The following is a 17,680-nucleotide window of genomic DNA, read 5'->3' as shown; positions in this document are numbered from 1 at the left end:
CCCAGGTCACCCTCTGGGGACCTCTCTGAGGGACCTCTCTGAGGGACCTCTCTGAGGGTTCCCTGTGCTATTTATTCTGGGGCTTAGATATGACAGAGAGCTCACATCAGCGGTTTTTCATCTAGAGCTGCCGGCTCCAGGCTCAGGATATGCACACATTTCTTATAAGACAAGCTGGCAAGCACATATGCTTATAAAGCAGACAAGCAGCGCCTTCCTAGCAAGTGTTTATTTCAGGTCAAGTTCTCTTCACAGAGGGACACACAGCCACTAAGGATCAAATCCTTGTGTTTAAATGGCATAAAATGCAGTGTGTGAATGAGACACCCTTCCCCCTCCGCATCTCTTGCACGGTCACCAGGGATAATCTTATTTGGCCTTCGGATTGTGGGCGGTTCAGTTAATCTCATTAAATGAAGCCAGTGCCTCCTGAATTCTTGGTCTGTCCTGCTCTCTCTCCTCCTTCCAGGAATGGTTTTAATGGCCCCACAAAGGGCTCAGCCCAGTGCACCACGAATTTGTGATAACGTCCCGTGTTGGGTGAACTGAACCTTCCTGCCAGCGGAGCTGATGCCATCTGCCCATTTATTGACAGCCTTGTCAGCAAAAATCTGGATTCTGAGGCTTGGCAGGCAGCCAGGCTGCTTTCCACTGCCTTTCCAGCGTCTCAGTAACAGATGTGGCGCTCATGCCTGGGGCTGCAGTTGGCTAATCGCTGTATGCACGTGCTATTTATCAGGAGTGGAGGGCATAAAGGGATACGTGTTTTCCAGGAAGGAATTTGTATTCCTTTCCAGGTTCTCTTTTTCAGATTAAAAAAAAAAAAAATCAAGCAACTGACTTTTCAAAATGTGAAATAATCAGCTTATTGTTCAATATTGGGAAAAAAAAAATCATTCCAAACCATGCGAACATTTGTTCAATGCTTTTATTCAAATCACAAGTTACGCAAGGTCTGCGGACTTGAGTATTGGCTCTACAAGTCATTTTCTGTATTGTCCCCCGTCCTTGAAAGATGCTTTTTAATTGTACTGTAATACAAAAGCAAGATTTGGGAGTTTTTGTTTTTGTTTTTTTTTTTTATAAATAATGCCTCAGTTGGTGTATCCTTATCCCCAATCAATGGAAATCAATCAGTGTTTACTGAATGAATCAAGAATAAATGCATGACTCAGAGAAGAGGTAATTTGTATGTCCTTGAGACAAGAAATTTTTCTGGCAGTACCTTTACTGTGAAAGTAGAAAACAAGAGAAAAGGAAGACTTGGAAAGAAACAAATTGCAGCTTCTCTACAGAGCTGTGACACACATCCTGACCAGCCATTCCAAGACAGACATCACATTCTAATTTGCAGCATCTTATAAAAGCAGTTTTGTTGGAAGATATGTTTTCCCCTTAAATGTAAAGCTCTTAGCCACTGATTCCGGCAGGTTCTATGTTTGTTCATTCAGCCATAACAAAAGGAGTCTTGGATCAGGAGAAAAAGCTAGTGCAGAGGCACTTAAGCCATTTTAGCACCAAGGAAAGGGAGCCATTCACCTGGAGATGGGGAAGACACCAGTGGGGAGGGGCATTGGTGAGTCATGTGCAGTTCCCTAAACCAGGGCTTCTAGTCAAGGCTATGGTTTTTCCAGTGGTCATGTATGGATGTGAGAATTGGACTATAAAGAAAGCTTAGCACTGAAGAATTGATGCTTTTGAACTGTGATGTTGGAGAAGACTCTTGAGAGTCCCTTGAACTGCAAAGAGAGCCAATCAGTCCATCCTAAAGGAGATCAGTCCCAGGTATTCATTGCAAGGACTGATGTTGAAGCTGAAGCTCCAATACTTTGGCCACCTGATGCAAAGAGCTGACTCATTTGAAAAGACCCTGATGCTGGGAAAGATTGAGGACAGGAGGAGAAGGGGACGACAGAGGATGAGATGGTTGGATGGCATCACCAACTCAATGGACATGGGTTTGGGTGGACTCCGGGAGTTGGTGATGGACAGGGAGGCCTGGCATGCTGGGGTTCATGGGATTGCAAAGAGTCAGACACGACTGAGTGACTGAACTGAACTGAACTGAAACAGGGAGGTGGAATACACTGAAGGTGTTTCCCTGTTAATTACTCCTTGCTGCTGTACACATCAAAAAGGCACAGCTCTTGTTCTAGTGATATGTGCTAGTATTAGTAGCTCAGTTGTATTTGACACTTTCCACCAGGCTCCTCTGTCCGTGGGAATTCTCCAGGCAAGAATACCGGAGTGGGTTGCCATTCCCTTCTCTAGGGGATCTTCCCAACCCAGGAATCGAACCCGGGTCTCCAGTATTGCAAGCAGATTCTTCATCATCTGAGCTGGCAAAGCTCTTTAATGAGAATCAAAGAACCCACCAGTGGGGAAAAAACCCAGGGGAGGACCTCTTGCCCAGCACAGGGGACTGAGCCAGTCCTAGGCTGTTTAAGACATACGGTAGTCCCTGGGAAGTACAAGAAGCCTCACACCACCCCTGGATGCCTAGAGGCAAGTGGCAAAACCCTGCAGGCTGCATTCTCATCTGGTATCCTGAGACAAGTGCCACTGTCTCCTGAAGAGCTAGTCTCCAACCAAATGAGACAGCAGAAGCCTGTACAAAGGAATGCAGAGTATATATGACTTTCTATGTACGAAGTCAGCTGCAAACAAACAGGAGAATGCACAATTACATTTAGGGTTCTAGTGTTCAAATGGTAGGACTACCAGTGACCACTTTGGGCATTTGTATTGGACTGTGAGGAGATCCAACCAGTTAATCCTAAAGGAAGTCAGTCCTGAATATTCATCAGAGGGACTGATGTTGAAGCTGAAGCTCCAATACTTTGGCCACCAGATGCAAAAATCCAACTAATTGTAAAAGACCCTGATGCTGGGAAAGATTGAGGGCAGGAGGAGAAGAGGATGACAGAGGACAAGATGGTTGGATGGCATCACTGATTCAATGGGAATGAATTTGAACAAGCTCCAGGAGATGGTGAAAGACAAGGAAGCCTGGCATGCTGCAGGCCATGGGGTCACAAACAGTCAGACACAACTTAGCGACTGAACGACAACAACAAATTGTGCTTTACAGTCTCAGGATTGCTTTCATATGCGTTTCCTTACCCAACAGAAGGCTTTCATCCTTGCTGATGTCCAGGCTGTATCAGTGCTGGCACTGACTTCATGTTAGGACACTGGCTCGGTTCTGAGCCCGCCTACATTAAGACTTAAGAAACTGCCAGTTGCTGAATGCAAATGAGACCACGGGAAGACACAAAAGTATGGCCAGTGCCAGCAATTGGGGTTGGGGGTGAGGCCCTCAGGGGTGACCTGCAGACTCAGAGATTGCTCACATCACACCTGTGGGCACCCCCTTTACTTTACAGATGAGGACTTGGCTCTGGGCCAGAATGTCTACAGGACAACTTCGCCCTGTGCGTAAACCCAGACCAGGGCCCCGAGGAGATGCCCAAGGGCGAGGCCAGGGGGGGATGAACAGAAGAACATCGTTATCCCTAATTGCATAGCACTGGATGGGGCTCTTTCTGCAGAGCAGGGATGGGCATCTTCGCCTGACAAGAAGGCATAGCACCCCCATCACACCCTGTTAATCCTCCTCCCAAGTAGCCATTGTTCCCCAGTCCAGTGGTGGAATGTAAGAGGATGCGTTTGCTGCTGATGGAGCGAGAAGACACTGGTGGGGTGAGGAATGGGGAAAGGGAACCTGCTCTCTCAAGTCCTCATGAAATTCGGGAAAGGGCTTTAAGAACAGCAGGCAGTCCAGCATCCAGGCCTATGTGCCCCCCACCCCCCTTACCTTTCCCTCCTGGGAAGCTGAGTAGTGTGGTTTCTGCCCCTTCCACCAACTGGCGCCTCTGCTTCTGCCTCAGCCTCCATCTCCGCAATGCCTGGCAGCTGGTGGGCTGCCCATCTCTCTCTCCGCACTGGCCCAGGCTGAGAGGACCCAGACAAAGGCCATCTGGAGTGTGTGAGACTAAGTGAGCCAAAGAACAAGGGTTGCGTTTTATCAATGCACCCTGGATGCCAGACAGCTCGCCTCCTGGGAGCTTTGCCCAGCGGGTTGGTTCATGATAGTGAGAGGCTGCCCGAGCTCAGGGATGCTCATCAGTGAAAAGCGGATCTCCTGCCTGGTGCTGAAGATGCTGCCTGCACCGCCAAGCCAGGGAAGCCTTCCTCTCTGCTCTGCCTTCCCTTCTCTGCTTGGTCGGGCTCATGGGGACCATGCGTTTCTAGCTGACGTGCAGCTCCAGTAGCCGTTGCTAAGAGCTGCCTGGCTGGAAATGAATGGCAATCAGGTGTGGGGGTCGCAGCCTGCCTTCCCGAGGGCCCCTGGCTGCTGGCAAGCTGAGAGCTCCAGGCGGGAGTCGCCAGCAGTTTGTTCTTTGTTCAGTCTTCCAGCCAAGCTTGGCTGCAGCCGCTCATTTTTTTGTGTCTTCCTACCTGCTCCGAGACGCTGGAGTTGCCTGGCAAGCAGCCAACTCCTCCCATCTTCTCCTCCCCTTCCCTCTCCTGCTTCCCCTGCCAGAGCAGCAAAAAGCTGAGACCACGACACCACAGCACCGCTGGAAGAAAGGCTGCCGACCCTGCCCATACCTAGGGATGCTTCCTGCATTCTCTGTGCTGAACTGCCAACTTGATCCTTACAAGGACATGGCCCTAAGCGTGGGCCAAACCAGCAGTCTCCTAGGACCTGACATTTAAAGCTAACGAGTGAAACAGCCCAGGTGCAAGACAGTTTGGAGCCACGGGGTCTGCCACGACTGTCCCAGTTGAAAAAGGCACTGCTGCTCAGTCCCCATGGGACTCACGTTGTCATATCTCCCAAGTTTTCAAGAAAAGCCAGAAATTCTAATCTCTGTATAAAATATCTGGATTTTTACATGCATGCATGCTCAGTTGCATCAGACTTTTTGTGACCCTGTGGACTATAGTCCGGCAGGCTCCTCTGTCCATGGGGTTTCCCAGGGAAGAATACTGGAGTGTGTTACCATTTCCTTCCCCAGGGGATCTTCCGACCCAGGGATCGAACCCTTGTCTCTTGTGTCTTCTGCATTGATAGGCAGATTCTTTACCACTGGCGCCACCTGGGAATTTTTTTATATATTGGCAACAAATCCCAAGTTTTCTTAAGCATTTGAGCAAACCACGTCTGTGGGATGTTTGGGGCCCTGGGCTGTCAGTGTTGTGATTTCTGCCCTAAACTTGTGAGGATAAAGCTACAAGCCCCATTTGGATCTGGCTGTGCTCATCCCCACTGAGTGTAGGAACCCAGCTCAGTGGACTCCTTCTCAAGGGTTCTGATGGGGGTTGTGTGTTGCTTTGTCTCCCTCTTGGAGGATAGCTGAGGTCTTCCTGGAATTAGCCAGGAAGAAACTAGGTTGTCAGTACAGAGACTTTTCTAAGTCCATTCTTGCCCGGGTTCCAGGGTTGATCTAAGTGTATTTGTTTTCCATGCTCTGTAACGAATTACCATAGCTTGGCTAGAAACAGCACAAATTTATTATTGCACCAACTGTGAGTTTATAGCATGGGTTAGTTGGTTCTGCTGCTCAGGGTCTCAACAGATCTTGGTCAGGACCGAAACTTATCTTCTGAGTTCATTTGAGTTAGTGGCAGAATTCATTTACTTTCAGGTGTAGGGCTGAACTGAAACTAAACTGCAAGTCTGCCCCCATTGAACACTAATTCCCCATTCACCCTCCCCAACCCGCAATCCCACCCCCAGGCCCTGACATCTACCAATGTACTTTCTGACTCTATGAATTTCAATATTCTAGGTACCTTGTATGTGAAAGAGAAAGTTGATCAGTTGTGTCTGACTCTGTGACCAGATGAACTGTAGCCCAGGAGGCTCCTCTGTCCATGGAATTCTCCAAACAAGAGTACTGGAGTGGGTTGCCATACTTGCCTACAGGGATCTTCCCATCCCAGGGATCAAACTCAAGTCTCCTGCATTGCAGATGGATTCTTAACCAGCTGAGCTACCAAGGAAGCCCTAGGTACCTTATACAAGTGAAATAAAACAGTATTTTTCTGCAGCTAATGTGTATTGGAATGCATTCTTAAGGTTAATATATGCCCTACAAATAGACTATACCTTCTTTTTCTTCTCCCTGTGGTACACAGTAGGTTCTCATGTTATCTATTTTATACAGAGTAGTATACATATATATGTCATTCCCAATCTCCCAATTCATCCCAACCCTCTTCCCCCCCTTGATGTTTTTTATGTTTGTTCTTTGTGTCTGGGTCTCTATTTCTGCTCTGCAAATAGGTTCATCTTTACTATTTTTTTAGATTCCACATATATGTGTTAATAGACAATATTTGTTTCTCTCTTTCTGACTTACTTCATTCTGTATGACGGTCCCTAAGTTCATCCATGTCTCTGCACAAGGTGCAGTTTCTTTCCTTTTTATGACTGAGTAATATTCAGCTTTTTAGATCTAAAATGCTACACTTAGATTTCAAAGGGTATGCTGGATTATAATAACTATTGTCTTTTTCACTGAAAGAGATACAGAGGAACTTCCCTCATGGTCCAGTGTGGTAAAACTCTGCACTTCCAATGCAGGGAGCCCAGGTTCAATCCCTGGTCTGGGAGCTAGACCCCACATGCTGCAACTAAGATCAAGTGTAGCCAAATAAATAAATAAGCAAATAACTATTTTTAAAAAGAGATACAGAAATGAAGTGGGGTTCACAAATTAATTCTAAAGCAAAGCTAATGTTTCACATAATCTAAGTTTTGCTCAAGTCTTAGACAGATAAAATTTAAGGGACACAAAAGGTTGCAAATACCTAGACATTAGAGCATCCTACTTGGTTGCATTGATCTAGATCATTAAGGTTTGATTTTTGATGAATGGACATTCAGCTAGATCATTAACTTGGTTGCTTCCAGGTTAGTGTTGGTTTATTGGCAGTGAAATCTACTCAGGAGAATGTTAGGTTAGTTCTCCAAAAGCTGAGGTTTCTCTCTTTGTGCATTTCACACTCCACAAAGAAGGCACCAGAAGAGTCACGTGTTCTGGCCATGATTTTTTTGCTGTCAGGTTCCTCCCCTGCCCACTCATCTCTCTGGCAAGATACACACTTCCACTCTGGGTTAAAGTTTCTTCCCTGAATGTTTGCAAGATCTTCAGATCACAGGAACACCAGGTGAGGAGGGCGAAAGTCTTAGTTGCTCAGTTGTGTCCAACTCTTTCCAACCCCATGGGCTGCAGCCTGGTAGGCTCCTCTGTCCATGGGATTTCCCAGTCAAGAATACTGGAGTGGGTTGCTATTCCCTTCTCCAGGGGATCTTCCCAACCCAAGGATTGAATCCACATCTCCTGCAAGCAGATTCTTTACCCTCTAAGCCATCAAGGAAGCTCTCAGGGTGAAGGTGCTGCCAATCTGCCTCTAGAGAAGAAACAACACAGAAATGTCAACATTCTCACAAAGATGCTCTCCTGGGACCATGGGTTTACAGGCACAAAAGAACCATCCATCCATCAGCTGACAGATTTCTCTACCTAAAACACAGAAGCTCACTTCTTAAGGATGAAGGAAGTCTGGAACTGCTGCTCTCTGCTGTTTAATAACAGGAGAGGTGAAAGCCATACTTAAGTCTTTTGCCAACTGGTAAGCAATACTGATCTTCCAGCACTCTTGCTTCTAAAGGAAGGGCTACTTGGGCGTCCCTGGTGGTCCTAAGGGTTAAGAATACACCTTGCGATGCAAGGGACATTGCATTGGGTTCAATCTCTGGTTTAGAAATATCTCACATGCCTTGTGACAGCTAAGACTGAGCGTCACAACTACTGTGACTGCTGTCTGGAGCCTGCAAGCCACAAATGCTGAGCCCTTGCATCCTAAAGCCCAAGTGCCGCAACAGGAGAGGAGCCGCTGCGCAGAGAAAGCCAAAGAGCAGCAGTGAAGACAGCACAGCCAAAAATAAATAAATATATATATATTTTAATAATGAAGGAGCTAAGGATTCAGGAAATCTCTTTGCTCTAAAATCTGCAGGCTGGTGTGATGACCATTAGTGGCAAAAAGAAAAGTTTAAGAATCTTCCCAAAGTGTTTGCTAACTGTATAAGCATAAAAATCTGGGGGAATCTTGAAAAATACAAACTGGCTGTTTTTTCCTTCCATCGTATTTGTCTACGGCTCCTCCTGAGCTTGATGGGACTTATATGTCATTCTTATAGGACAACTCCATGGTGGGCTCTTTGTCTTCATCAGGAGAATGTCCCAGGTTAAGATAAACAAGTGGTACATCTATACAATGGAACACTCAGCCATTAAAAAGAATGGAATAATGCTGTTTGCCTCAACATGGATGGACCTAGAGACTGCTGAGGACCTAGAGATTGCTCATATTGAGTGAAGGAACTCAGACAGAAAGATGTCACTTGTATGCATAATCTAAAAGGAAATGATACAAATAAAGTTACTTACAAAATAGAAACAGACTCACAGACTTAGAAAATGAATTTATGATCATGGTGCAGAGCGGAGGGTGAGGGGAAGGAATAGTTAGGGAGTTTTGGATGGACATGTAAACACTACTATATTTAAAATGGATAACCAGCAAGGACCTACTGTACAGTATGGGGCACTCTGCTCATTGTTATGTGACGGACTGGATGGGAGGAGAGTTTGGGGAAGAATGGCTACATGTATATGTATGACTGAGTCCCTTGCTCTCCACCTGAAACTTTCACAACATTGTTAATCAGCTATATTCCAATACAAATTTAAATAAAAAATAAAACAAATTTGAAAACATGAAATGAAAATCAATGACAAGTACAAAATTAAAGCACTCTGTTTCCTCCCAAATCTCATCCAGTCTTCCATCCTAAGGGGCCTTAGGACCAAGCCCAGTGGTTGCGGTTGGCAGCAAATATTTGCCAAGATGCTTTTGACATCTACAAAAGCAGAAGATATGAATTAGTGGGCTGAATCCACTCTAGGTACAAGTTAATTAATGGTCTCACTGCATCCTCTATAATTATAAGTTTTGCCTCAAGTCTCAAATTTTTAAGTATTTAGAAGATATATTTAAGCAGTTTAGAGCATTACCATTTAGCAGAGAGGAATTGTCTGCTAAACAGATTTATTTCTCACAGTTCTAGAGGCTGGAAGAGTCTGGGATCAGGGTGCAGCATGGTTGGGTGAAGGCCCTCTTCTGGGTCACAGACTCCTGCTTATGTCCTTGCATCATGGAAGGGAAGAGAGAGCTCTCTGGGGTCTCTCTTTCTCTCTCTCTCATTTTTTTTGGATGAGAAGACAGTTTATTTCAAGTGAGACATCATTCGTATTATCCCTAAAATATTAATTAGTGGCAGTTGATGCTGGGAAAGATTGAGGGCAGGAGGAGAAGAGGGGGACAGAGAATGAGATGGTTGGATGGCATCACCGACTCAATGGCCTTGAGTTTGAGCAAACTCCGGGAAATAGTGAAGGACAGAGAAGCCGGAGTGCTGCCATCCATGGGGTCGCAAAGAGTCTGATACAACTTAGCAGCTAAACAACAACAAAAATACGTATTTAACATTCTTTTCCCGTCAGAAAATATTACTAAAAGGATGTTCATCATTTAGAAACTGAAATAGATTGTTGTGACTAATCACCTCCCTGAAGCCCCACCTCTTAATAGCATCAGTTTTGGAGATAGGTTTCAACGTGTGAATTTTAGGGGGACACAACACTCAGGACATATCAAGTGGATAAAATTTTAGTTCAGCAACTGCTCTTCCCACCTTTCCATAGGAGTTTACTTTTCCACTCCACTGATATTGGCTATGGCCATACGATTTGCTTTGCCCAGTGGAATTTGTGTGGGTGTGGCTATGTGCCAGTACTAAGCAGAGCTTTCAAGTGGTATCTCATGTTTCCATTTTAACCACTTGCATCCCCATTCTCTGCCATGAGAACAACGAGTTCTAGATAGGAAATTGTCCTTCAGTCTGGTCCTACAATGAGAATTCATATGGAGCAAAATTGTAAACCAATTCCCCAACTTAGAACAGAGCCATGAAAGCCGTTGCACAGACCTGTGAACAAGAAAGAAATATTTGTAGTTGTAAGCCACTAAGAATTTGAGGTTGGGGCTTCCCTGGTGGTCCAGTGGTTAACACACCTGGCTTCTACTGCAGGGAGCACAGATTCAATACCTGGTCAGGGAACTAAGATCCCAAATGCTGTGCGCTGCAGCCAAGAAAAAATTAAAAATAATTTTTAATTTTTTTTATAAATTGGGACGTTCTTTGTTATACAGTTCTATTGCTGCAAAAGCTAACTGATACATGGCCCAGATGAGCTGCCTCTTGGTACCCAACTCTACATGCAACTGATAAAGTTCTACTCATTGCTCTTTTACATACCAGCTTTCCCATAAGACTTCATCTGAATAAAAGAATTCTGCTGCTAAACACACAAAACAACAGCTGCATTTGATTACTTTTCTAAAAGTGTTCATCAACACGTGATTTTAATATTTTGTCATTTTAAAAATACACGTTTATGATCATGTTTATTTTTCAATTCTCCTGCTGTAAAATAAGCAATAAAATCAAGACTTGAACAAGTCAAAGATTATAATTTTAAATAAATCTCTCATGTTTATGTTCTTATTTTTATTATTAATTTCCAGATGTGAAATTGGCAAAAACATTTAGATATCATCCCAGCAAGGTAATTCATGATAGATTTCCTTTTAAATGCTCCCAGCTCAGATTATTTCAAAGGTCAACAAATTGTCATTTGGTCAAGAAGGTTTTTTTTGTTTTTGTGTTTTTTTACAGATTTGGAAAACAGAGCAAGGGGTTAGAGACAACTCCAGGCTGGTCACATGCACAGTGTGCAGTGGAGCCTGACTCTGCAGGGGCCAAACCCTCAGCCCTGGCCTGGTCCCAGCCTCAGCAACCATGTGACCTGGCTAAACCCTGGCATCCATGGCCTGTTCACCTTTCCCTCCCCTGCTCACAGTCAGTCCCATCAACGGATGCTGTGCATGGGTGCACTCATATGCAATGGACTTTTCCTACCTATCATTCCCTCCTCTTCAAAGTTAATCTTTCTGTGTGCTATGCCATCTGGGTGCTTAAAGGTAACCTGCAATCAAATCTTGTAAATACATTGATATGATTGTATCAGAACCACCAGGGCTTCCTTGGTGGTCCAGTAGTTAAAAATCTGCCTTGCAATGCAAGGGACACTGGTTTGATCCCTGATCCCGGAAGATCCCACATGCCTTGGAGCAAGTAAGTCCGTGTGCCACAACAATTGAGCCTGTGCTCTACAGCCCAGGAGCCGCAACTACTGAAGCCCGCACATCCTAGAGCCTGTGCTCTGCAATAAGAGATGCCACTGCAACGAGAAGCCTGAGCACTGCAACTGGAGAGTAGCACCCACTTGCTGCAACTAGAGAAAGCCTGCACAGCAACAAAGACATAGCACAGTAAAAAAAAAAAAAAAAAAAAAGGACACTGAGGTCCAGGTTTTAAAGTAGGTGACAGGTTAGGATGCTAATGTTCTCAGGCTAGTCTCTTAGAATTGTCCAGTGTTTTAGTCTAAAGAAATGAATAAGGGTTGTTCCAGACATCCTGGGAAGTCTGCTGAGGAGCTATTTTTAGAATTTTGCACCAGTTTAAAGACATTCAGTGAAGAGCCCTGGTCCTGGTGGATTATCTGGAAGGCCATTCATTTCAGAGGACACACTCCACAGACAGTTTGCCCCTAAAATTTGTTTATTGGCTGTGCTGGGTCTTTGCCCCTGCACGGGCCCCTCTCCAGTTGCAGTGAACAGGGTCTACTGTCCAGGCTCGGTGCTCGGGCTGCTCAGTGTAGTGGTCCCTCTCACTGTGGAACATGGAACATGGGCCCTAGGGTGCACAGGCTTCAGGAGATGCTGCACATGGGCTCAGTAGTTGTAGCTCCCAGGCTCCAGAGGACAAGTGCAGTAGTTGTGGTGCACGAGATTAGTTGCTGTCATATGGGATCTTCCCGGATTAAGGATCGAACCCATGTCTTCTGCATTGGCAGGTAGATTATTCACTACTGAGCCACCAGGGAAGCCCCCTCTAAGATTTTGGCCTAAAAATTTGTGACCAGTAATTTCCTCTAAAATGATCTCAGTTTTATAATCAGTGAAAGCAACAGATTGGATTAGATGTTGGTTTTTTTTCTAATCTTCCTACTCTACTTCCTTCCATACCTCAATTTTTAGCCTATTAAGCATGTAAATTATTTTAATTCTAAGATATTCTGAATACATAAATACACACAAAGAATGATTTAATAGTTCCTATGTATCCACAGTTATATTGAAAAGATGTTAATTTATTTCTTCACATTTACTCTCTGTCACAATCCAATTTTGAAAATGTTAAAATATGAGAAAATGGCCCTTTTAAAGTCAAAAAGGTATGGTACATTAAGAGGAAATCACACACATGTTATAAACAATTATGAAAAGAAGAACATTACATATGAAACCCCATGGAGGAGGGCCAAATCTATAATCAGGAAAAAAAATAAAAAATCCTGAGATGCTTTCATTGTTTACCATAGCACAAAGAAAATAAACTCTACAAAAGCAAAGGAGTAATGAATGAGCTATGAGGAAAGGAAATAAAGGATTTGATCTGAAATAATCTTTAATTCCTTACGCTCTCATCTTCCCCTTTGAAAAACCAAGCTGTGTTGTTTAGTTGCCAAGTCACGTCCGACTCTTGTGACCCCTCGGACTGTAAGCCTGCTGGGCTCCTCTGTCCATGAGATTTCCCAGGCAAGAATACTGAAGTGGGTTACCGTTTCCTTCTCCAGGGGATCTTCCTGACCCAGGGATTGAACTTGCATCTCCTGTGTTGGCAGATGGATTCTTTACCACTGAGCCACTGGGGAAGCCAGACCAAACTTATAAAGGAGTGAAAAATTCACTTAAAATTTGAAAAATAGGAAAGAGTACCATAACTGTAGAGACACATTGAGGACCTTCTTGACTGGCATTTTTTCCAACCTTTTGAGAAATTCCAACCAGACTATGGTTCACCCGTGTGAAATGGCCAGTGTCCCCGTCAGAGCTACCCCCAAAATTTCCTTGTAACTGAGAGAGGAAAGGACTTGAGGGGGTAGCCATTTGGCAGCAAATAAAGAGAGGGTCAATGTCATGAGTGACCTTAGGGAGTAGATGGATGTGGGCAAACAGCTATTGACATGACTCTCCTTCCTGAAATCCAAGGAATGGGTCTGCTGTGTAAAATAGAAATGCCACAGTTAGAGAAGGGGGTAATGCCACCCCCATTCTAGAAACCAACCACCCCAAAGACATGAAAAAGGGCACTGCCATGAGGTCTCTCTGTGCTATGTTAATAAGTCCCCTATTAGCTTCCCTAACCCGGCCTTTGTCTCCTTTGGATAAATAAGATGTGTTCTATGGGGTGTCCCATTTCTATCTTTGAGGGTATGTGTGATTTGGGGGATGGATTTATTCTTTCTGACCCCAGATATCCTTTCCATGTTTATTCATTTCATTTTCTTCAATTTCAATCTCCTGATCTCCGTTGAGAGCCTTTTCTTTCTATGGAAAAAATAATCTTTTACCAGGGGAAACATTAGTCATCCTGCCTCCTCATTGAAAAACTTTCTTCTCTTGAGAAGGTGCCAATATCATGGGTGTACACTCATTCATTTCTGTAAGGCTAGCTATCAGGGCTGTTGTTTGTAGCCATTATTTCTTTAAATTGAAGCATGATACTTTACAGCCTGTTATTTTAAGTAAAATGGAGGCCTAATGGATGGCTTACCACTTCACACTGCATTTCTAGCGATTTCATTTGCAAGCGTATCAAATGCCCTGAGATGAATGAGTTTTGCCCTTCAATGGAAACTGGCAAAAGCAGAGCTGAGCTGACTTGCAGATAAATATTAATAGCAATTGCTCAGAAGCAAAGGTCAAGAAATAAAGCTCAAATACTTGTCTTTACTTAAACACTTAAATTATGTAAAATTGAAAATCCATTCTCATTTTTAAGTGAACACATTAATCTTCTAAGAAGTGAAAGAAGTTGTCATGAATTTAGGGAGAGGGAGTAATTTAGTCCTGACTTTCATCATCTCCAGAACTAGATGAAAAAGTAGACCAGTCAGCTGGTTCATAGGGCACTGATGCATAAATGGTACAAAAATCCACCACTGGGGTAGATAGACCCCCCGGGAAGCTATAGTCACTGAAGGGTTTATGTTCAAGTCTTGATCTTCACCCCTTGAATGTGGGTGAAACCTGTGACTTGCCTCAAACTAATATAAAATAAAGACTATGGTGGGTACTTCCTTGGTGGTCTAGTGGTTAAGACTTTGCTTTCCAATGCAGGGGTGCAGGTTCAATCAGGGTTCCCCTGGTCAGGGAACTGAGATACCACATGCCTTATGGCCAAAAAACCAAAAGGTAAAACAGAAGCAATATTGTAACAAACTCAGTAAAGACTTTAAAAAAAGAAAACTATGATCAAAGTGGCGAGATGGTAACATCTGTCATCACGCTACTGTGTGTATATATGTGTGCATGTGCAAATATATTCAAGAGTGATTCTCCACTGCCATTTTTTTTAATGAATGTGTTTCTATTTCTATTATAATTTAAAAAGTGCAAACATTCTGTTGGACCATATAAATGGCTGAGCATCAAAGAATTTGATGCTTTCGAATTGTGGTGCTGGAGAAGACTCTTGAAAGTCCCTTGGACAGCAAGGAGATCAAACCTGCCAATCCTAAAGGAAATCAACTCTGAATATTCATTAGAAAGACTGCTGCTGAAGCCCCAATATTTGGCCACCTGATGTGAAGAGTTGGCTCATTGGAAAAGACCCTGATGCTAGGAAAGACTGAAGGCAGGAGGAGAAGGGGGCAACGGAGGATGAGTGGTTGGATGAAATCACCAACTCAATGGACATGAATTTGAGCAAATTCCGGAGACGATGGAGGACAAAGAAGCCTGGAGCCCTGCAGTCCAAGGGGTCACAAAGAGTTGGACATGACTTGCCAACTAAACCACAACAATACATTCTGTAATTCAGCCACAGCCTTTACATCCGGGTGACTTCTTCACTGGATTTCAATTTCCTTTTATATAACAGATTCTTGTTCCTGAAGGCAGTTAGCTTTCCATCATTCTTTCTGTCTAGATAACATCTAAAGACAAGTCCAACAGGTACATGACTATGTACCCAGTGGTCACACATAATCTGAAGTAAGTTCATCATGAACGCTGCAACCTCAGAAACAACAATGATCCCACACCCAAGGACAGTGGCCTCCAAGGCTATTTCTGAATAAGTGAGCTGCCATGGTGTCAGGTGGGCTATGGAGAGGGACCACATGATGAAGAACTTTGAGCAGCCTCTATAACCTGAAAAAGACTCGAGGCTGACAGCTAGCAAGAAAGCAGGGAGCTCAGTCCTATAGGAGATAAATTCTGCAACAACCCAAGGGAGCTTTGAACTGGATCTTTCCCCAGGCAAGCCTCCAGTGAGACCCTAGTCTTGACCTACACCAGGTTTTCTACCTGAAGAGACCCTGAAGTAGAGAATCTCATTATGCTGTTCCTGGATTCTAGCCTACAGAAAACTGTGAGTAGTGAACACATACTGTTCAAGCTTTGAATATGCGGTCGTTTGTGATGCAGCCATGGAAAACTAATGCAACCATGCAACAGGTGAAAAAATTGGAGAAAATTGCATTTGCCAGAGTCCATTAAGGGGAGTAGCAAGTGTGGTTGGAATGACTAAAGTCACGAGGCATATAGATTCAGGGTTAGAATCTTTGGAAGCAAATGCATTAATTGTCCTGTGAGGAGAATAGGCCTGATTACTGAAAGGCCATTGTTTTGCAGGGGTCTATGGAGTTTCAAAGTCAGAACTGAATGACTCAGAACAGTAGAGAAGACCTTGCTATTGCCCATTGTCCACAGAACCCTCTCCCTTTCCCCTGCAGCACTCAGTGTTGTTGTTCAGTCACTAAGTCATGTCAGACTCTTCGCAACCCCATGGACTGGTCATAGCTTTTCTTCCAAGGAGCAAGCATCTTTTAATTTTATGGCTGCAGTCACCACCTGCAATGATTTTGGAGCCCCCCAAAATAAAGTCTCTCACTGTTTCCATTGTTTCCCCATGTATTTGCCATGAAGTGATGGGACTGGATGCCATGATCTTATTTTTCTGAATGTTGAGTTTTAAGCCAACTTTTTCACTCTCCTCTTTCACTTTCATCCGAGGCTCTTTAGTTCTTCTTCACTTTCTGCCATAAGGGTGGTATCATCTGCATATCTGAAGTTATTGCTATTTCTCCCGACAATCTTGATTCCAGCTTGTGCTTCATCCAGCCTGGCATTTTGCATGATGTGCTTTGCATATAAGTTAAATAAGCAGGGTGACAATATACAGCTCTCCCAATTTGGAACCAGTCTGTTTTTCCATGTCCAGTTCTAACTATTGCTTCTTGACCTGCATACAGATTTCTCAGGAGGCAGGTCACATGATCTGGTATTCCCTACAGAGTCAATAGGGTCCAGAATTTGCCCCAGCTGCACATGCACACAGCTACAGTCCCATACAGTCCCATGTATTTTGGTGCTATAGGAGAAGTATGTCCAGGTGCAAACTTTGCAGCAAAGGGTTCCAGGTTCCAGCCTGTCTCATTCCCCATGAGAGACTCTACATCCTTGTTCTTAAGGGGTAAGGGGCCAAAGTTCTCTTCTGAAGTTTCTTCCTGCTGGTCAGGGTCCGCAGATCCTAGCCTACCCAGAGGTGTAAAAGTCCCTAGTCGGCTTTTCCAAGGGCCTGTAGGGACCTGGGCCACTTTCTACTGGGATGGGCTGAATTTCTTGAGCCATCATGAGCCTTACTTCAAATCTGCTATTGCATTTGGTTTGGTAACATTTTCTTTAGACTATTTATAGTTGTAAGGGGAATGATTTACAATCTTCCTTTTTTAGTTATCCTTGTCTGGTTTTGTTACAAGGGTTTTGCTAGGTCAGTAAAATCAATTGGGGCAGATATCCGTTGTTTTCTCTGCTCTGAAATACCTTATATTACATAGGACTTTCGTGTACTTAGAATGTTTTCCAAAACTTGCTGGTCAAATTTTCTGACCTAGTGCCTTTGGACTGAACATTTAAAATGGGGACAAAGTCTTTATCCCACAAGTAGGGATTAAAAACATTTAGAAATATCAAACAGTCAATGGACATGTGGACATGGAGAGGGGAATAGAGGGGTGGGATGAACTGGGAGATTAGATTTGACATAAATATACTACTGTGTGTAGAACATATAGCTAGTGGGAAGCTGCTGTATAGCACAGGGAGCTCAGCCTGGTGCTCTGTGATGACTACAGGGGTGGTCCTGGGGTGTGGTAGGAGGGAGGCTCGAGAGGGAGGAGATATGTCTATACTTATGAATGAGTAACATTGTACAGCAGAAACTGACACAGCACTGTAAAGCAATTATTCTCCAATTAAAAAAAATTAAATCTAAGAAAAAAAGAAATAGCAAACTAAATTGGTACCCACCCCAACACACTCTCACATGTAACTGTAATTTGTCAAGAAAACAACATATACTATCTTCCCAGTTTGGACCAGTTAGAAGGAAGTGGAGAAGAAACTT

General features: G+C 43.9%; 1 protein-coding gene across 1 annotated transcript; it reads right to left on the bottom strand.

Moving 5' to 3' along the window:
- Window positions 1-15,100: 15,100 nt before the first annotated feature.
- Window positions 15,101-15,304, bottom strand: LOC132343315 (NADH dehydrogenase [ubiquinone] 1 beta subcomplex subunit 1-like). The gene has a single exon (XM_059879221.1). It carries the CDS (start codon window positions 15,275-15,277, stop codon window positions 15,101-15,103), a length of 177 nt encoding a protein of 58 aa, XP_059735204.1. The 5' UTR covers window positions 15,278-15,304.
- Window positions 15,305-17,680: the final 2,376 nt, after the last annotated feature.

The sequence above is a fragment of the Bos taurus genome, chromosome 21 (assembly GCF_002263795.3).
Source record: "Bos taurus isolate L1 Dominette 01449 registration number 42190680 breed Hereford chromosome 21, ARS-UCD2.0, whole genome shotgun sequence".
In the NCBI taxonomy this organism is placed as follows: Eukaryota; Metazoa; Chordata; class Mammalia; order Artiodactyla; family Bovidae; genus Bos; species Bos taurus.
This window is presented reverse-complemented; position numbering and strand designations above follow the sequence as displayed.

Excerpts from the sequence above, each read along its gene's own strand:
- LOC132343315 (XM_059879221.1), bottom strand. The coding sequence starts at position 15,277 with ATGATGAACTTACTTCAGATTATGTGTGACCACTGGGTACATAGTCAT.